Here is a 21,876-nt window from a genome sequence, read left to right as displayed (position 1 = left end):
GCTCTAAGGAAAACAACCCTAGCCTTTTCAGTCTCTCTTCCTAGCTAAAATGCTGCAGCCCAGGCAACATCCTGGTGAATCTCTTCTGCACCCTCTCCAGTGCAATCACATCCTTCCTATAGTGTGGTGCCCAGAACTGTACACAGTACTCCAGCTGTGGCCTAACTAGCATTTTATACAGCTCCATTTGTAAAGTGCAGGCCCAATTTAAAGGCATGATGGCAGCTATTACTGTCACAGCTGTTTTGTATTGCAATGGAAGCCCGAGGTCTGCAGGATGAGAGGCAGAGGCCTGGTACCCAGGGCAGGACAATCCCATGGTTTTCTGATGCAGCCCTAGAGGTTCTGTTGAGGGCAACAAGGGAGAGCTGTTGAGGGCAGCAAGAGAGAGGCGAGGAGTCTTGTTTCTTAAGGCTGGCAGAAGTTCCCTGAGGCAGTGCCAAGGTTATGGGTTGAATGGAAGAGTCCATTCAGCTCATGTGCACCACCACGGCTCAGGGTTTTGAACACATGAACTCATCTTCCCCTCCCTTCCCCTGTCAGCATTCCGAAAGGATTGTTCCCTCCGCGACACCCTGGTCCACTCCTCCATTACCTCCACCACCTTGCCCCTTCCCACGACACCTTCCCCTGCAGTCGCAGTGATACCTGCTCATTTACCTCCTCTCTCCTCACTATCCAAGGCCCCAAACACTCCTTTCAGGAGAAGCAGCGATTTGCTTGTACTTCTTTCAATTTAGTAGATTGTATTCACTGCTCACAATGTGGTCTCCTCTACATTGGGGAGACCAAATGCTGACTGGGTGGCTGCTTTGCGGAACACCTCTGCTCAGTCTGAAAGCATGACCCGGAGCTTCCGGTTGCTGGCCATTTCAACGCTCCCCCCTGCTCTCATGCTCACATCTCTGTCGTGGGATTGCTGCAGTGTTCCAGTGAACATCAACGTAAGCTGAGGAACAGCACCTCATTTACTGATTAGGCACGCTGCAGCCTGCCGGACTGAACATTGAGTTCAATAATTTCAGAGCATGACGGCCCCCTCTTTTTATTTTTATTTTTAGTTATTTTTTCTTTTTTCTTTTTTATGTGTTTATTTTATTTTAGTTTGTTAATTTTGTTTCTTCATGTTCCTACCCACCGTTATTTTCATGTTTGTGCTTGGGGCCAGGCTGTTCAGTTTTCCGTCAATTAACACCCTCTCTGTACTAACTCTTTGGCTTTCACCACACCATAAACATACCGTTTGTCTTTGTTCCATGACCTTCTGGTCAGTTATTCTCTGTGACCTTGTCCTATCGACACCTTCTCTTTTGTTATCTCTTGCCCCACCCCTGCTTTACTTGCTTAAAACCTATTACATTTCTAGCCTCTGCCAGTTCTGATGAAGGGTCACTGACCTGAAACATTAACTCTGCTTCTCTCTCCACAAATGCTGCCAGACCTGCTGAGTATTTCCAGCATTTCTTATTTTTATTTCATCCATTGAGAGAATGGCCAACCTCATGGAGAGCTATATGCAGCAGCACTCTAAGTAGATGCAGGAACAGCACACTGAGAAGCACAAAATGCATGCAGTGCTCTAGGGCATTGACAGGTCAGTGGTGCTGATGACGCAAAGATGCATAGAGTGGATGCCAGTTGCGCTCCAGCTGGTGGTCCATTCTGGTGATCTAGAGTGCCATCCAAGAGCTGAGGCAGTCACCAATGAGGATGACGGTGTCACCCCTCATGGGGCACCATCATCACCATTGGCCTCCTTGGCCCCTCTGACTGAGGGATCACTTATGCAGCAGAGCCTGTGACAAGGCTGCCCCTGCTTTGGCGTTGGTGCAGTAGCCTCTGGAGGTTCCCCCACTGGCATCTTCATGACGAGAAAGACATGCATCTCAGCTGCAAGTGGACACATGCAAGCAGGCTGCCTCCATCTCATCTGAGGCCACAAGCGGAGCACTGCGTTGAAGAGGCAAGAGCGGACGCCACTATGTCAGTCAGAGCCCTGAGTGGTTTACTGGGGTTTATTTCAGTTGTTAATGTGCACTTTGTAATTTCTTATTAACAATGGTAATGTTGAGACATGATCCCAGACATTTGAGCTTCCATTCTTTAATGATACGATGCAAAAGAGGGATGAAGTGATGAAGAGAAGCCGTCATCTTTTAATAGGGACACTGAGGCCGCTGGACCATGCCTTTGTTGTAAGAGTGAATCGATTCAAGGTTTTGCCTTCAATGGACGTGTTCTCAGAGGCGGATCAAAATGAGCTGCAGAGCATTCCGTCCTGCTGGATGAGTAGCGCTCAGGTGAAACGTGCCTAGACCAAATGCAATATTCTGGCTGGGGCTGACTAAGCACTATGTAGCTTCAGCATTACCTCTGGGGATTTAAAGGTCAAGTTTTTTTTATTTGTTTCATGGGATGTGGATGTCACTGGCAAAGCCAGCATTTGTTGCCCATCCCTAATTGCTCTTGAGAAGATGGTGGTGAGCTGCCTCCTTGAACTTCTGCAGTTCATCTAGTCTGGGTACACCCACAGTGATGTTAGGGAGGGAGTTCCAGGATTTTGATCCAGTGACACTGAAAGAATGGTAATAAGTCAGGATGATGTGTGGCTTGGAGGAAACTTGCAGATGATTGTGTTCCCATGCAACTGCTGTCCTTGTCCTTCCAAGTGGAAGAGATTGGAGGTTTGGAAGGTGCTGTCAAAGGAGGCATGGTGAGTTGCTGCAGTGTATCTTGTAGATGGTACACACTGATCTGGCAACTGATTTGGCAATATAATCTACCATCCTGTTAACTTTGTTTACTGTTTCCTCATGTCTAGACAAGGTGAATGAGCTGTCAGCTAACAACCCTCAGTCCCTTTTAACTTCCCTCTGGCAAATACTATCCCACTTATTTTTACTTCTCATATACAGTGCTTTATATCTGTCCTAATTGTACCACATTTGCCATGATAAGTGCAGCTGGACATTCTGTTCAGCTCTCATTGCAAGATCTTGCCACTTCCTTGGTTTCTCATAGCTTGGTGCCATTTGAAAGGATTGTGATTGTGATTCCAGGTCATTTATATATGCCAGGAGCATGGGCCGAAATTTTACATGATGCGGCGGGGCGGGAAAGATGGGACCGGACGCTGGTGGCGCTAGCAGTGCCTCTCTTATTCCCACTCTTGGAGCAATCCCGGGCTTGATGGCCAATTAACAGCTGGCAGGTGGGGTAGCCAATTATTTACCGGCCCGAGACAGGGACAGAGGCGGCATCCGCATTGTCAGCCGACACAGTCGGATGTGCTGATGCCATTTTTAAAGGGCCGCCAGCACCAGAACGCTGTCTCAGACCATCCTGCCCACCAGCCTGTGACTAACTGTGCAGCAGCCTCAGAAGGCATCCAGCCAGCAGTGTGGACCTGCCAGTGGTGGAGGACTAATAGGTCACTGATGCGGCCTTCTGCCATTTCTCATCCCAAAGTTGCCCCTGCAGGTGTCCATGAGGTTGCTGCTCACCGGATCCGTGTGCCTGCACCTGCCTACCTCTCAGGTTCTCCTCCTCACTGGAGGACCTGTCTCCTGAATGGATGATGCCCATGGCACTTGGGCACTGCCGGTCTGAAAGGCCACTCTACTGATTGCTTCCTCAACACTGTCCACCCTTTCCCCCTTTCAGTCCCCTCTCAAATGACACCTGTTCCAGGTGCTTAATGGCACAATGGAGGCTCGACCCCAGATCCCTGGCTCCTCAATTCCCCCTGCTTTGTGCTAAATGCTTTGGTCATGTTGCACCAGCCTTCCTGTGAAAGCGAACTCCCTGACTCCACAGGTGCTGAATGCAGCAACGACCTCAGCTGCCACCTCGTTGCCGCCCATAAATACCCTCTGGGGCTCTGACACCCCATGCACCTGTAACTCCTTGTAAAATTTGAATGGGCAAGTAAAATGCTGTTCAATTGGGTCTTCAACAATCTTAACATACTCTCAATTGCTGATTTTGAAAAGTGCACCATTCTCACTCGACTTGCAATCCGCCACTCGTAAAATCTGGACCCGGCGTGAAGATATCAGAGGCCTGTCCCAATGCCACCCCGCATGATTTTACACCCCCTGCTTCCAATACCGTCCGCTTCAGAGACGTAAAATCCAGGCCATGGTTTCACAGATGCATCAGATAATTCTATGCATGATTATACAAATCTACTCGTAATTTGTTTAGATTTTTAAATATCAACTGCAAGCTTTAATTAAAAAAATGAAACAAGGTTATTGAAAAAAATTATTCTGTTATATACATGTCTTAACAAATTCAATAACAGTAGAGAATGGATATTCTAGATATCAAGTCATTATGGCAGGTTTCTGCCTCTTTTATATTGTCCAGGGATTTCCTCAAGTTGCCCAGAAGAGAGCAGAGCAGTTATATTCCAAGATGTTGCAGCTGTGTAAATAAGGTGGGAGGTAGGATATTCAGCTTTCCTGCCTCATTTTCCTTCCCTAACGCCTTGAAAGAATAGACCTTAGTTCCTGCACCCACCCCTCATGGGCGGGAGGATAAGCGAGGGGCAGAAGCCAGGAAAAAGGTAGGTATCTTTTCTTTTTATGTACTGAACACCACCTTTCAGCTGGAGGTCATGGCCATTACCAGTGCTGAAGGTCTCCAATGTTTTACATCCTCATTTGCAGGTGCAAGGACCTACCAGATGGAGGGCTTGTGCTGGGAGTGTGCTCTGCTGGACCAGCACTTGGAGTGGGATGGGAGTGTGGGAGATAAAATAGAGGAAGAAATTAAACTTCAAGAAGTGAATCAGCTTGATCAACTGCTTGGAGTATTAAAAATCAGAACAAAAACCTTTGACAAAATTTGGGAAACAAAGCCTTATATTTACACATGTGCTTAATGTATATATTATAAATATGATAGTAAAAATTAGTCATTCTGTTATGGAACATTTTGTTGCTTGTATTTTATTGTCTCTGTTAAGAGGAATTTAAAATGAATAAATTAAACAATGAATTGAAGGTCCTACAAAGTGATAAACATTATGTTACCAGAAAACATAGTTCAACAAAGGTAAAATAAAAAAATATATAAAATAGTAGATTCATTTTGAATAGAACTAATTTTTGTAGTTGGTCTTCCAGTGTAATGATCTGTCACAATAATTTTATGAATTTACATTTCTGGTATGGAGCCTTACCAGCTGTGAGTCCATATTGAGAACTTGCGTGCCAGCCCCCATGATTTTCAATTAATCGATATACAATTGGGTGAGCGGGGGAGGGGGGACATTCAAACAATCATGAATTTGTGCTCCTGGCAGATGGAGCTGAGGATCCACATTCAAAAAAATTATCCCTGTAATGCCAATAAACTTGAATAATGAAAAGTAATTCCACTATGTGAAGCTTTTTTCTTTCTATGTTATTGTTTAGCCAACTATAAATGGCACTTACTGCTCATACAAATTTGTTAAGTAATTTCTTAGTGTACTGTTTTTATTCAGAAGTGAAAGGGTTAAAAATGCAGTTCTACCTCAAGCCACGAGACTACTGTTGGTCCATCCCACTGTGCAAATGGTAAACCTTTTCTCCGGGCTTCTTCTAATAGTTCATGCCTGTAAAGAACATCAAATCATATAGATATCTTGAAATTGGCATTGCCTTATACTTGGTTGCTTTTTGTTGCCTGACTTGGGCATGATTCTCAAATCACCCTTGTATTTACATTAAAGAAAGAAAGACTTCGAGGGTGGCACAGTGGCGCAGTGGTTAGCACCGCAGCCTCACAGCTCCAGCAACCCACGTTCATTTCTGGGTACTGCCTCTGCAGACTCCGCAAGTTTTCCCTGGGACCACATGGGTTTCTGCCGGGTGCTCTAGTTTCCTCCCACAGCCAAAGACCTGCAGGTTGACAGATAAATTGGCCATTGTAAATTGCCCCTAGTGCAGGTAGGAGAATGGTGGGGATGTGGTAGGGAATGTGGGATTAGTATAAATGGGTGGTTGTTGGTTGGCACAGACTTGGTGGGCCAAAGGGCCTGTTTCATTGCTGTATCACTCGATGATGAAACCTGTTTTCAGCAATAGTGCAAAACCTGCAATAACAAAAAAAACCAGATAGTGCTGGAAATACTCAGCAGGTCAGGCAGCAGCTGTGGAGAGAGAAGTAGAGTTAACATTTCACGTCTGTGACCTTTCATCAGAATTTCCAGCACTTTCTGTTTTTATTTCAGATTTCCAGCATATGCAGTATTTTGCTTTTATTAACCTGAAACAACAACTTGGCAGCATGTTTTACACCCTGTCTGATTTTCTTTTCCATGGGAAAAAATTGGGAGAAGTGTAAAACAGACTTCCTAATCACCATCATCCATTTTGCACTACCACTGAAGACACAATTCACCTCCTTTGTGTTTAAACAGCATATTTCATGCCCTCATTACACCTCAAGGCAACCACTCTGTTAATTCTTGAAGAATAGTCACTGTTGTAATGGCAGCCAATTTGCACACAGTGAGGTCCCACAAACAGCAAATGCTCAGTTAATCTATTCCTGATGGTTTTGATTGAGGGAAAACATTTGGCCAGGACACTAGAAGAACTCCATGCTCTTCATTATATAAAGCTATGGAATCTCCTGAACCCACCTGAACAGGCAGGTGACTTTTTCTAATGTTTCATCCAAAAGAAGTTACCTCCAACACTGCAACTTATTACTGCACTGAAGTCATATGGATTACATGCAAAAGTAGGGCTGGAAACCAAAAAGTTCTGACTCAGAAATGAGTGCTACCAAGTGACCCAACTAATGTCTCAGTCGAATGCCATTGCAAGACCAATGTGATTAATGTGTCATGGTAGTACTGATGAGTGTACAGGTTTAGATATTAAATTATATTGTTGTAAGATAAGCTTCTAGAACACAAGAACAGTTTGTGAAAATATTTTACATAAATCAATCAAGCAAAAGGAAAATCTGCCTTTGTGCAAATGCTTAACTCCCAGCGAAAACATTATAAGTTTAACTCTTACTCTTAGTTGTTCTGATTGTTGTTTTATAACGTCAGCCTTTGCCTTAATTGAGTTAGAGATGATGTTAAAATAAAACTACTCAGAAAAAGACTTTAGTCTTGACTACCATTTGAATTTTGCTGGCCTTATCAAATAACTTTATTTCCTGGCTAGGGGGCTGGAAGGGGATAATGCTTTGTTACAGTTTGTATTTTCCCCCAATACTAAAAGACAATTTCTAGAAGCAGAGCAAATCTTCTTAAATATATATCTTTATACTTCCCATATATGTGTTAACTTGCACAGGTTTAATAACTGACTCCTAATTAGGCCACTGGAGATCATGTGGAACATCCTCCATGTTTTTCTACCTCTGCTCGAAGGCATGAAATATCACACCATCAGACAATGTGACATACTAAAACTAATTATCAGATTTATTTATAAATTAATACAGAAGTCATATAATACAATATTCTGAATCAGAACAGAACTTAAAATAATAAAATCAGAATCAGAGTTTAAAAGATCTTGAATATAATTTTTAGAATGTAATGGCAAGCTATAAGATTTTTGGATGAAACAATCAAATTTGTCTCTTAGGAAAATAGTGTTGCATGTGAACAATCATTCACCCATGGAGTTTACATAGCCTAACACAAAACATTCAACAACACAACACTGAAGAAATTGTTATACGCGAGGTGCTTTGGGAATTCAAGAGAGTTATGCAAAGGCACTGTATAAATGTAAGTTCACCATCTTTTCCTGTCAGAATTAGAGACTATGGGACAATGTCCAAGTACTTATGCAGTTCAAAATTCTCTGAAATCAAAGTTGCCAATCAGCCATGATTGAAGACATAATAATAGGAATTATTGCACAGAGTGCTAATGTGCAGTTTTCTGAGTTTTAATTATGCATTAATGTCATTAATTGTCACTGAGAACAAAAACTCCATATCTTGATTCATTACCATGAATAACCTGGCATGGTTTTTTATACAATGTGTCTCAGGTTTCCATTTTGAAATTGATAAGGAAAGACAGTTTCCATTTTAACTTCAGCTATTTCAAAACTATGTGAAATAACATTCTGAAAACTCTCCTCAGGAGAAATTCAACTCATAACCATACATTTTGCACCTGAAATTAAATCAGAGAAGATGGGAGAGGTTTACTTCATTTGCCCAATTGACATCCAAAGTCTGCTTGATGCAATATTCAGACACGACTGTAAATGGGCTCCAGATGATGGGAATGTCCTATGAAGAGAGATTGGGGAAACAGGGCCTGTATTCTCTCGAGTTTTGAAGAATGAGAGGTGATCTCATTGAAACTTACAAAATACTTCAAAGGATAGACAGGGTAGATGCAGGTAAGATGATTCCCCTGGTTGGGGAATCTAGAACCAGGGGACACAATTTCAAAATAAAGGGGAAGCCACTTACAACAGAGATGAGGAGAAATTTCTTTACTCAGAAGGCAGTGAATCTTTGGAATTCTCTACCCCAAAGGGCTGTGGAAGCTGAGTCATTGAGTATGTTTAAAGCAGAGATTGACAGGTTTCTAAATACAAATGACATGAGGGGATATGAGGATAGTGTGGGAAAAAGGCATTGAAGTGGAAGATCAGCCATGATCATATTGAATGGCGGAGCAGGCTCGATGGGCTGAATGGCCTACTCCTGCTCCTATGTTACTATGTTCCCAAGTAAAAACAGTGGACAGGTTACTTAAACATGAAAATCGGCATCCTATGCCAGTGCCACAGGGATCAGTGCTGGGGCCTCAACAATATACAATATATATTAACGACTTGGATGAAAGGACCAAGTATTTTGTAGCCAAACTTGCAGATGATCTAAGATCAGTGGAAAAGCAAGTTGTGAGGAGGATACAAAGGGGGGAATTTTATCCTAGCAGCGGGGTCTCAACACCAGGAGAAAACCATGCTGAGATTCCTGCATCACCTCTTTTCCGGAAGGCCTGCTGAATTTAGTGCCAGTTAGCCATTTCCATCACCTCCAGCACAATGCCACCACCAAGCACATCTTCCCCTCCCCTTTCAGCATTCCGAAGGGACCATTCCCTCCGCGACACCTTGGTCCACTCCTCAATAACCCGCAACATCTCCTCCCATCCCCATAGCATCTTTCCATGCGGGAGATGCAATATCTGCCCTTTTATGTCCTCTCTGCTCACTGTCCAAGGCCCCAAATACTCCTTCCAGGTGAAATAGTGATTTATGTGGACTTCTTTCAAATTAGTGTACTGTATTTGCCACTCACAATATGGTATGCTTTACCAAATGCAGATTGAGTGACCGTTTTGCCGAGCACTGTCGTTCAGTCCGTAAGTGTGAACCTGTGCTTTCGGTTGTCTGTCACTTTAATTCTCCACCTTGCGCCCATGCTGACATCTCTGTCCTTGGCATCCTGCAGTGTAGCAATGAAGCTAAACACAAGCTCGAGGAACAGCATCTCACCTTTCAATTAGGCAGTTCACAGCCTTCTGGACTCAAGATTGAGTTCAACAATTTCAGACTGCAACCTCTGCCTCCATTAGATTCCCTTTTCTTGGCTGGTTATGGTTGTACTATCTTGTTTTTCTCTCTTTTTTGCTTTTGGACAGTAGCTGATCATCATTCTGTCATTCACAGCTGCTCTCGACACATCTTTTGTTTCTTTACTTGTCCCGTTAACACTCCTTTTAGACTTGCACCACCAACCCTTTTGTCATTTAATCTCTCTTGTCTTCCACCCTATCAAAGACCTTTCCTTTTGTTCTTCCTCCCACCATCCCCCCTTTCACTTGCTTAAAAGCTATTACATTTCTACTATTTCCCAGTTCTGATGAAAGGTCATCGACTTGAAACGTTAACTTTGTTTCTTTCCCCAAAGATAATGCCTGACCTGCTGAGTACTTTCAACATTTTCTGTTTTTATTACCCCCAAACCCAACTTGCCATGCGGTTCTGCAAAAGAGCCAGATGATTGCCCACTAATCCAGTTAACACCTGCAGCTCACCGGGCATCTGCTTTTTCAAACACTGCTGCAGCAATATCTTGCATTTACATAGTGCCTTTAATGTAGAAAAATGTCCTAATCCTCATACAGACATCAAGGTAACAGATGCCAAACCAAAAAAAGAAAGATTAGGAGGGGTGACCAAAGCTTGGTCTGAGGTGGGTTTTAAGGAGGATTTTAAAAGAAGAGAGGCAGGTGAACGGATAATTCAGAGAATGAGACCTAGATTCCTCAAGGCATGTTGACCATGGTGGGTTGAGTGGGGTGGATGCACAAGAGGAGGGAGTTAGAGGAACTAACTGGGAGGAGGCTGCATGGGGATTTAGAGACAAGAACAAGAACAAGAATTTTAAATTTGAAGTGTTGGTATACTGGGAGCCAATGTAGATCAGTGAGGATGGGGTTGATGAGTGAGCAAGACATGGGGCTGAATTTTGTTGAAGCAGCAGGGTTCCTGATGCTGGGCCAGAAAGTCTTGGTCTTTTGGGGGACCCCCAGCTGCATTTTTCAGCACTCAGGCAATTAACTGCCTGGCCCCGGGGCTCCAGTCCTTTAAAAGCTGGCAGCTCACTTTCAAGAGCTTCTGGCCAATAGGAGCGCTACCAGGAGCAGTGGCCACTGCTGCTACTGTATGCAAGCTGGAGAAGCAGCATGGACATCACCCTTGGACCAATGTAAATGGGGTCAGGTTTGCCAGGGCCAGTCAGGCCCTGGCGAGATGGTGGGTGGTTGGTGAGGGTAGTGGGTGGAGCGTTGCCGCTGGTGCCCTCTTGGGCCACAGAGTGCCCGATTAGAAGGACACCCCCCCACCCCCCCGAGCCCGCAGGGAGGCCACCAGGATTTACCTAGCGGGCTCCCCATGTGACCGAGGGCCCACCTGCTGCTGGTGAAATGCCAGCAGTGGTGGGAAGAAGTCCTTAATTGGCCACTTAAGGGCCTCAATTGGCTTCCAGGCAGGAAAGCTGTCCACCTTCCCCACCGCCAGCAAAATGCCATGGTGTCCGAAGGCAATGGCACTCCACCCCCTGCCTTTCTCCACCATTTTACAGCACCCCACCCCCCCACCCACCCTGCCTCCCAACTCACTCCTGAGGGGCCCATTAAATTCTGCCCCCTGGTATGCGATAAGATATGAGCAGTAGAGTTTTGGATGAGCTGGAATGGAGAATGCGAGGGGGCTTGCAAAGGAAACACTGTAGTAATTGAGTCTAACATTAAGAAAAGCATGTTAGAGGGTTTCAATGGAAGATGGGTTGAGGTAGGAGATGAAGGTGAGCAACATTACAGAGAAAAAAATTTCTGTGATTGAGAGGATACACGATCAAAAATGCAGCTCAAGACCAAACAGGATGTTGAAGTTGCAAACCAGTTGAAGTCTGGTTCAATCTGGAAAGTCATTGCAGTTGGCAGTGAGACAACTGAAGATGATGCTTAGCTGGAGGATATTAAAGGGGGAGTTTGTGTATTATGTGTAATGAAATCATAAATTACCTTCTTTATAAATGCATATTTGATTTTCTATTCTTAGAAAAACAAAAAAGTAGGAAGCTTACATTAGTATTGTGTTCATGAGACCTCAGCTTCTGATGTCCAAAACTGCTGTCAGTTCACTCATATTTTTGAATTGTAGAATAATTACATAATTGAAATCAGTAATTGCAATCATTGAATTATGCTTAGGTTATGCAGTGTGTTTTTCAGATAGTTCTGTATAATTTTGTTTATAGCTTGGGTTATATTGCACTGGTACTGCACAATTCTTGAGTGCTCTTTTGCTTTCTGTGTTATCAGCTAAACACCTATACATTTTATACACAGTTTGAATTGTGCTCACTTGAGAGACTCAGTTTCACTGCTTCCTGGTTATAGTGCTTGATAGAGGTACTATTTTCCTACATCTTGGGCTTTTCCCCAACACTTTTGTCGTCTACAGTGCATTAAATACAGCCACTTAACAATTATATCTGGGTTGCTGGTTACTTGAAAAATCAGATATGGAAACATGATGGGTGAAATTTTATGGGCTGTGCAAGAGTCAATTTGGCGAGGTAATTTAACTAGGCCGGAGGTGATTTTCGAATTCCCAAAGGCAGGATATTTTAGAGAAATTAAGTCGCGAGTTGCGGTGTCCCGGGGCTCCCCTCGCACGATGGCGGATTACAGCTTTGCATTCACTTCAATAACATGAATACCCATTAACCTACTCATAGTTACAATTCAGTCCTATCTTCCAGATTAAGTGAACGGCGAGCGCTATTCCTGTGGCACACTGTTCACGATTGTTTTACCATGGTGTGCAGCGGTCGGATTTATGCAGTTGAGTCTCAGGTCTGTGTTGTTGTCTCTTTAACTTATTTGCAAAACTAATGCCAGCATTGAAATGCCTCCAGGCTCTGCACCATCTTCTCAGGGGATGGTGGGGAAGTTACATGGAGGAGCAGGTCAGGGTACTTGGGAATTGAAAGGTAGGATTGATCAGGTGCACGGAGGAGCAGGGGAGGGTGGAGTGGAGTGTCCAAGGTGTGGCATGGTTGCCTTTTAGGCTGAAGCTCCATGTTGTTGGCTGCGGGATTGGTGGGTGGATTAAAACATTACAGTGTGAAGATATTTGGCAAAGGCCTAAAGAGAGGGATGAGTGCTGTCAATGTTGGGAGCTGTGGGGAAAATTGACGGTACTGGCTAGCAGAAGGAACAGTCAATGGGGGCACACGGATTCTGTAGGGTGGAAGGTCAAGACTAATGGGTGGGTATTCAACACTTCATATGGAGGGGAACTGGACTCAGCAACAATGGTTAGGTCGATGTGAAGAGGATCAAGGGTAAGAGTCGGCATGTTGATAGTAATGGGAATAGGAACGGGGCGGGGGGGAGTGTGGATGTCATGAATACATTGATGATTACACTGTGCACAGTAATGGGGGGGAGGCTCAATGGTAATGGAGGGAAGGGTAACGGTAACATTGGATGGGTCAAGGGTGATGGGTTCAAGCTGGAAGGTTGCAGGAGGGGGTTGGAATGTGGGGAGACTTGCCCTGAATTGCACGTGCACCATTCTCTCAAACGCTAATGCAAACCATGTGGTCACTCAAGGATTGCAAGGAGAGTGGGAGGAGACAAACGGTAGTGGGTGTGTCTTCTACCTGGCTGCAGTTTGGAGGCAGATATAAGGGAGCTCCTCATTGCCTCAATCTTTCAGCTCATTATCAACAGAGGGCTAAATTGCCATGCTCTGCTTATTTATTGTTCAGAAAAGCTGCAGCGATATGAGTTTCATACACCCAATTTGCCTGGTAGCATGGAAGAACAACAAAGGGGGAGACTGAGGAGGGCTCTTTTCCCTCAACTCATGATGCCTGCGCAGCAGCAACAGGCAGAACAGGAAGGTGAGGATGCTCTGAATGGTAACATCCAGGAACAGTGTTACTGAAGATGGGCATTGGCACGTCATCACGTCCTTAGGACAAGGACAAATTACCTACAAATGTCAGATAGGCAATGTCAGAGACGCCCAAGATGCCACATGAGAGGGGCACAGAAATTTGTTGGATCCTGTGGCATGACCTACAGCCGCTTGGCTTTGGTGGAAATCCCATGCCAGTTGCCCTCAAGTTGCACTCAATTTTTTTGCTATCGGGTCCTTCCAGGGATCTATGGGCAACATATATGGCATCTTGCAGTCTACGACCCACAGGTGCATCAAAGAGGTGGCTAATGCTCTTTTTTGACATGCCAATGATTTCATCTACCTACCTGTAGACAAGGACAGCCAGGCTGCAAGGTCTGTGGCTTTCTGCACCACCGCTGGGTTCCCTAGACTGCAATGGTGATCAACGATACTCATGTGGTCATTAGAGCTCCCTGGGGCCAGCCTACTGTATTTGTGAATCACAAAGGCTTCCACTCCTTAAACGTACAACCGGTTTGCAACCACAGGAGAAGATTCATGCATGTTTGCACACGTTTCCCAGGGAGCTGTCATGACTCATACATTTTGAGGAACTCAAAGCTGCCAGCAGTTTGAGGAACCAGCCGACGTGGACGGCTGGATCCTGGGTGACAAGCATTACCCCCTTTGTACATGGTTGATGACACTGGTGCATCATCCCCAAAGGGCTGATGAAGAGAGATACAATGCTGCTCACGCATCCACCAGAGCCATCATTGAGCACACAATTGACATGCTGAAAATGCGATTCCGCTGCCTTGACTGGTCTGGAGGGGCTCTTCAGTACGCACCACAGTGGGTGTCATGAATAATCGTTGTCTGTTGTGCCTTGCACAGCCTTGCAATTAGATGCAGCAACATTCTGCAGGTGGAGGAACAGCAGGCCTCATCAGATGAGGAAGACTATGAAGAGGGTGAGGAGGATGCCAACAATGCCAACGATGCTGTCATCGATATGAGGGCCATGGAGAGACATGCAAGGGACATCAGGAAGAACTTAATTTATGCACATTTCAGCCAACAATAAGCCACTTCATCAAGTAACGTTGGGAGGAGAAACATAACAACTCCCAACAGAAATTCACATACGCTTGAGGTCTTATTCATCGCTGCAATCTTAACGAAGTGTTGTTGCATGTGATTGGCAGTTGAAATCTTCTATGGGCTACGATGGATGTGACTTCACACCACTGCAAGCAGCATCAAGTTATGACGGCAGAAACACTAAAGTAAGGCTTGACAATACTAGGAAAAGTTAATAATCATCAATAGAAAAACAGCCATCATTGAAGACTGAAGGCTCAAATATCAATGAGAAATGGAAAACTGGACATTTTCTGAGAAGCTTTGCAAGTATCAATGCAATCCTGCCATTGGCCTCCAATGAACATCTTTATTTCCACCTGAAACCAAGCAAAAAATTTTCGAGTAGATTAAATGTTAAATTAAATAAAGATGTATTGAAAATTATTTACTAGTTGCACAATATGAACATCACCCGTGCCAATTTCAAAATATGGGGGAACCCACTTAGGATAGAGATGAGGAGAAATTTCTTTACTTAGAAGGTTGTGAATCTTTGGAATTCTCTACCACAGAGGCTGTGGATGCTCAGTCATTGAGTATGTTTAAAGCAGAGATTGACAGACTTCTAAATACCAAAGACATAAGGGATATGAGGATAATGTGGGAAAAAGGCATTGAAGTGGATGATCAGCCATGATCGTATTGAATGGCGAGGCAGGCTCGATGGGCTGGGGCTGATGGCCTACTCCTGCTCCTATGTTCCTCAGGCTGCTCATGCAATCCAATGCATGCCTTGTTTGCCCTCTTTCTTAAAGAGATGGAGCCAGCCTGACAAACAGTGGAGCAGCTTGCCAAGACCATCTACCCTCGCCAATCTGTGCAAGCCAGTGATGTGTTTGCGACACTGTACCCAAGTTCTGCGTGTCACCCCATGATTCGAGACCTCCTCTGTGACCTCCATCCAGGCTGCCTTGGTCAGGCAGGAGGGTCTTCCTACTCCATCTGCAGGGAACAGGACCTGCCGCCTTTCCCTGACGATGTGGAGAAGAACCTGCAGGGAAGCATCATTGAACCATGACACTGCCAGCTGGCTGACATCTCCTTCAGTGTGGCTGCAGAGATAAAGTACATGATGTGAACTTGGCGCTGGATTACAAAAATTAAGGGAGGTAAAAACATTTTGAATTCATTTCAAAGAACTTGAATTGATTCAGACACTTACATGACAGGAAGGCTTCTGATGTTTGAGGCTGCAAGCACAGAATGCTTTATAGCCGTGGCGATCATGATGCTTGGCCCAGTCACAGCGGGTTCCACCAATGAAAGGCTGTTCCTGCCAGCGAATCTCACTTGTCCCCTGTGCCTGTCGCTGCACGCTTCATTTACATACTAAATCGCGTGGAAAATGGGAAACCTGGCGGAAGCGTAAGTTCCACCAACTTCCTGTTCCATGGCGGGACTCATGAAATCCTGGCCTATAACTCAATGACTTCTTTTATTTGACGAAACAGTTTGCATAAAACAGTGAAGAAATGTTATTGGCGAAATTGCTGTTTCACATGGAAAGATAAAATCATGGTAAAAGATATGGCTCACAGAATGCACGTGAAAAAGATTGCAGATTGGATTTTGTTCTGAAGATGGGGTTCCTGGTGGCGGGTCAGAAGATGGGGGGAGACCTTGCCTTGGCCCTTTGTCGAACCCCAGGTGCAATTCCATGGTGGGCAGCCAATTAACTTCCCGCCGTTGGTGACTCAGTCCCTTCAAGGGTTGAGCTCCCGCCTCCAAGACCCGCCAGCCAATCTGAAGGCCAACAGCTCTGTCGTACTGGCCACAGGGAGCAATGGCAACTGCTGGCACTGCAGGAGGCCCTGCAGTATGAAGATGTTAGGAGACCCCGGGATAGGTGAGTGAGGTTGGGGTCGCTGGGGCTGTTCAGGACAGGCCCCAATGACAGGGTTGGGAATGAGGTTATTGAGGGTTGGGGGGGGGTCTTCCTGGGGACAGCGATCACTGCTGGGGGGGTCTTCTGGGGGGATCTGGATTGCCCCCCAAAAGGAGAGATCCCCTGACCCTACTAGGAGGCCGCCAGGTTTAACCTAGCGATGTCTGTGGCGGCACGCCTCTCTGCCTTCCTTTAAATTGAGGCAGAAGTGGGATGAGGCCCTTGTGGCCATTAATTGGCTACTTAAGGGCTCAATTGGCCTTGGGCGGGAAGGCCATCCTCGGTCTTCCCTGCCCCTGACTAATTGGAAGGCATTGAGAAGGCGATGGACACTCTTTTCCACCTTCCGCTGCAATTTTATGGGCCCCTGCCTCTATTCCTATTCCAAGGGGGCCCATAAAATTCAGCCTGGATTCCTGGGGGTTGGTCAGTTTATTATGTTTGACTCGTTACCTAAAGCATGTGGCAGGATGCTTGATAACATAGTTGGCAGGTTGGGTATAGTTGATCTTACAACTTAAAGGTAATGGTGTGTATCTACCATATTGATTGCAATTTTATTGGAAAAAACACTGATTAATCAGACCTAAGAAGTGCATGATTATTGTCCACATCTTCAACAACAAAATACTACTTTGCTGCTATGATTAATGTTTAATGCTTTTTGTAATGGGGGTAATGATACATTTTTTATGTTGCACTCAATTACATTTACATCTTCTAAATCAATTACATTTGTGGAATCTTCTGTATGAATTGGACAATTGTCTTAATACACAATTTCAGGACCGTCCTTCAAATTCTCAATCCTTACTTTTACAAATTCAACAAGCTAAACTGAGAACTGCATTGTATCCACTGTAAACTAACTTGTGCATAAAAAGTTTTTCCTGTTACTTCCAAGTGTTGTGAGACTCTATTGTGTGAATGGGTTTCACCTATCTCCAAACAGCAGTGGCCCATTCTAGTGATGCCAGTAGCATATCATTTATAAATAATATATTGTATATTGAATACAAACTTGTACGGGATCTTTAAAAGTTTCTTTGTATGTTATCTCCAACCAGAAAATCGTTTTGTCTACTGGACATATTGATTTGAGACAGAACTTAATGCATGCTAATTAGTGTTTGATCTGAGATTTAATAATCTTTGAAACTTGAACATCATCATTGAACTAGATGCTTAATATTCAGGTCATGATAGTTGTGGAAATGTGATTCAATTAATTTGTATCATGTAGACACCTTAATAAATTGTACTATCTTTCACAAAATTAAATTAATAAAGACAAAATGGGAATACAAGTGAAATTTTGGGACAGTTCCCATGTGAACTGATGGAAGTATGTAATGCAAGGCAAACCATGTAAAAGTAATAATGATGAAATGGAATAGCATTCAAACAAATAAAACTTACCCGAATGTGCTTTTCATGTATGGAGTTGATGAATGGAAAAGAAAAGCACACAGATATTAAATGTGAACGTGAACAACAATCAACAAAATAAGGATAAATGAATTGAGCCATAGAAACTAAATATTTACTGCAACTGAATACATAGAGTATTTAATATTGAATCTGAGTTCGCAACAGATTAATGACCCCAACAATTCACTCTTCAGTTACACTATGGTAAGTATATAGACCTGCAGGACTTTACTAGTACTGTTTAAATGTCTTTTCTGAGTGAGAACAGATTTATTTTTCCACTCGCTATTTAAAAAGGGGAAGTATCAATTCACAAAACATACTTGTTTATAAATTTGGCACATACCTGGAATGACCTGCATCACTCCATTTTATACACACATATTTTCTCGGGCTCTTCAAAAAATTGTAAAAAGTAATTTAGAAAGATCTGTAGCAGAGGTCTTAGATTATTAACTATCAGAGTATCATGGTCGATGTGAAACTGAAATAAATGTGTGACAAAGACATTGGAACAATTTGATAAAACACAGAAATGGCCTTAAAATATCTTATGACTTCAAAGCAGCATTTGACCGACTATGGCATCAAGGAGCCCGAGCAAAACTGGAGTCAATGGGAATCGGAGGAAAACTCTCCGCTGGTTGGAGTCATACCTAGCACAAAGGAAGATTGTTGTGGTTGTTGGAGGTCAATCATCTCAGTCCCAGGACATTACTGCAGGAGTTCCTCAGGGTAGTGTCCTAACCCCAACCACCTTCAGCAGCTTCATCAATGACCTTCCCTCCATCATAAGGTCAGATGTGGGGATGTTCGCTGATGATTGCACAATGTTCTGCACCATTCGTGACTCCTGAGATAATGAAGCAGCCTGCATCCACATGCAGAAAGACCTGGGCAACATCCAGGCTTGGGCAGCTAAGTGGCAAGTAACATGCACCACACAAGTGCCAGGCAATGACCTCTCAAACAAGAGAGAACCTAACCATCTCCCCTTTATGTTCAATAGCATTGCCATCACTGAATCCCCTACTATCAATATCCTGGGGGGTTACCATTGACCAGAAACTGAACCAGACCAGCCACATAAATACTGTGGCTACAAGAGCAGGTCAGAGGCTGGGAATTCTGCAGTGAGTAATTTACCTCCTGTCTCCCCAGTACCTGTCCACCATCCACTAGGCATAAGTAAAGAATGTGGTAGAATACTCTCAACCTGCATGGATGGGTGCAGCTCCAACAACACTCAAGAGGCTGGACATCATCCAGGACAAAGCAGCCTGCTTGATTGGCACCCCATCCACCACCTTTAACATTCACTCCCTCCACTAACGATGCACAGTGGCAGCAGTGTGTACCATATACAAGATGTACTGCATCAACTCACCAAGGCTCCTTCGACAGCACCTTCCAAACCCACGACCTCTACCACCTAGAAGGACAAGGGCAGCAAATGCATGGGAACACCACCACCTGCAAGTTCCCCTCTAAGCCACACACCATCTGACTTGGAACTAGATCGCTGTTTCTTCACTGTCACTGGGTCAAAATTCTGGAACTTCCTTCCAAACAGCAGTGTCGGTGTACCTCCACCCCAAGGACTGCAGCGGTTCAAGAAGACAGCTCACCACCACCTTCTCAAGGGCAATTAGGTATGGGCAATAAATGCTGGCCTAGACAGCTATGCTCACATCCCATGAACGAATAAAAAAAAATACAATTGTTCAATATGACAAAAGAAATGATCAAAATATTTTAGCTCAGCATGAATTGAACTTCAGAGACATGGGCCTGAATTTTACGGGCCATTAAGAGTGAGGTTGGAGGTGGGGGGACATGGAAGGGGGCAGTGGGGACGGGGGGGGGCCATAAAATGGGACTGTATTTGGCCAGAAGTCCAACATTTTGATGTCGCTTCTGGATTTTACCAGCAGTAGAGCCATGGACGGCGGACTTCTGACATTGAGGCAGCAGGACACTAACTGAGGTATTTCAAATGCTAATTAACTCAAAATTTATAGGGCACTTTGGATTTTATCAATAGTGCATGGTGACCATGGGGCTTCGGAGCCTTGCCTGGTGAACCGAGGTGGTAAAGAAGTGAGGGATGGCAAGTAAGCAAGGGATAAGTGCTGGCTCTCTCACGTAGTCATGGGAAAGCCAGCATGCAATGGCAGGAAGGGTGGTGCACAAAGGGAACTGCCAGATCTCGGCAGAAGGGAGGAGTAGGTGCCAGGAGTGCGGGAGTTTGTGGTGAGGGTCACATAGGGGCAGTGACACTTCCTCCAGGAGAGGACTCAGGGACAGGTTTGGGGATGGTGGGGTGGGGCCATCCTGGCATGTGACACTGCATTATAATGAGGGTGAGGGTCAGTGGTGGATGGTTAGAAGGAGAGGTGAGTAAGTGCCTAGACAGAGAAGGATGTGTACAACTGCAAGGTGTGTTAGGATGAGGAGTGAAATACAGGAGAAGTCTTGGGAAGGCATCATGAGGGGGGTTGGGTAAGATTCACATCAAGATATACTGAATGTGCCATTCCACTCACCTTTCCTGCTTTGATTATGGCATTAAAACTCTTCTAGCAATATATCTAGGAGTATGGCACTGCACTCCTGCTGCTAACCTCCTGAGCAACTTCTAGCCACATCTTCTTGCTTTCTGAAGCAGGCTTCTTGCTCCCATGAGCAGAAAACAGAATCTCACTGTGGGCCCTTATAGTCCATAGTATCATCTCTAGTGAGGCATCGGTGAAGTATGATGCTGCCTTGCAATGTTGTTGTAGGTTTCGGCTCTATGCAAATACCTGCACAATGCTTCAAGTCTCATGCTAGCAGTGTCTGTTTAAATAGTTGAGCTGAAATAGACTGATGTGTGTCGCCATTATGTCCGCTTGCTCTAATTGGTTGGGAAACTCAGAAGTCAGATGTAAATGCAAGATTCCTCGACTGCAAGTGGGTCAGAAAGTTAAAATTCAGCTCAAAATCTCTGAAATTATTCATGGGGCAGTTGGATCCTATGATGGAGGGAAGCCATAAGTTCCCACAAGGGAATGAACTATATGGATCAAATGGCATCCCTTATCTGAAGTCTTCTTTGTGATTATCAGTCTACTAGATTTGAAACATTCTGCATTTGTGTGAGATTTCCTTTCTGTGCTATATTCATGGAGCAATAAACTGGTTATTTTAAACCGATTGGCCAAGAGTTTCCACTTTGGGCGCAATCTGCGATTAGGACATGAATTGTGCCCAAAGTTGCGCTGGTTTTAAGAAGTTTTTTTTGCTCAGATTTCTGCTCAAATTTATTTGCATATCTGAAAGTAAAACTGCCCTTGACCTAGTGCAATCTGGCAGCGTTTTGGAACATAAACTTTAAAGAACAATTGTGTTTAAGAATATTCCTTGATATATTTAAGAGTGGCAACCTGGTGCAGTTTTATTAAGACAGATGAAAATGGGTTTATCACAAAAATAAGCATTTTTAATCAGGATATCTGGTCCACCACCTGTGAGTAACCTGATTTTAAATAACTGAATATGACTTTAAAAAACTACACAGAACTATTTACTACTTACATTGGTGTATAGAAGTCAGTTTCTTAATAAATTAAAAAAGATTTAAATGTTTTTAAAACATGCCTACTAGTGTCCTTGTATTAAAAAAAAATATTTTAAAGAGTCCCTTCGAATACCCACAAACTGGCATGGTTAGTGGAAACTCATAACAGTGATTAATTCGATCAAAGGCATGGCCAGTCTTGCAGGAAAGGCTGGCTCTTAGCACAACATTTTTTTTAAATGGGGGCAAAAAGTTTGCAGAAATTCGATTTGTACTTGTTATTCCTCAATCTTTTGTGTTGGTTTGACCAATTTCAGGTGAATTGTGCTGAAAATCTAGCACAGCCCAGCAGAAAATACTGCCCTGATTGTGCTAATATTGCAAATAGTAATTCAACTAATTTTAGTTTTAACTAATTAATTCTGGTTGAAGCAGTAATA

General features: G+C 44.0%; 1 protein-coding gene across 3 annotated transcripts in view; it reads right to left on the bottom strand.

The window, feature by feature from the left end:
* The window catches only part of ppfia2 (PTPRF interacting protein alpha 2), a 572,863-nt gene that overhangs the window by 66,074 nt on the left and 484,913 nt on the right, over positions 1-21,876 (bottom strand). For all 3 annotated transcript variants that reach the window (XM_068051210.1, XM_068051211.1, XM_068051212.1), the window contains one exon: positions 5,524-5,605. In XM_068051210.1, the coding sequence (XP_067907311.1) occupies positions 5,524-5,605 (82 nt within the window). The remainder of the gene's footprint in view (positions 1-5,523; positions 5,606-21,876) is intronic.

Source organism: Heterodontus francisci, chromosome 18, assembly GCF_036365525.1.
Source record: "Heterodontus francisci isolate sHetFra1 chromosome 18, sHetFra1.hap1, whole genome shotgun sequence".
In the NCBI taxonomy this organism is placed as follows: Eukaryota; Metazoa; Chordata; class Chondrichthyes; order Heterodontiformes; family Heterodontidae; genus Heterodontus; species Heterodontus francisci.
The sequence above is the reverse complement of the archived record's forward strand: the minus strand, read 5'-3'. Positions and strand labels throughout refer to the sequence as shown.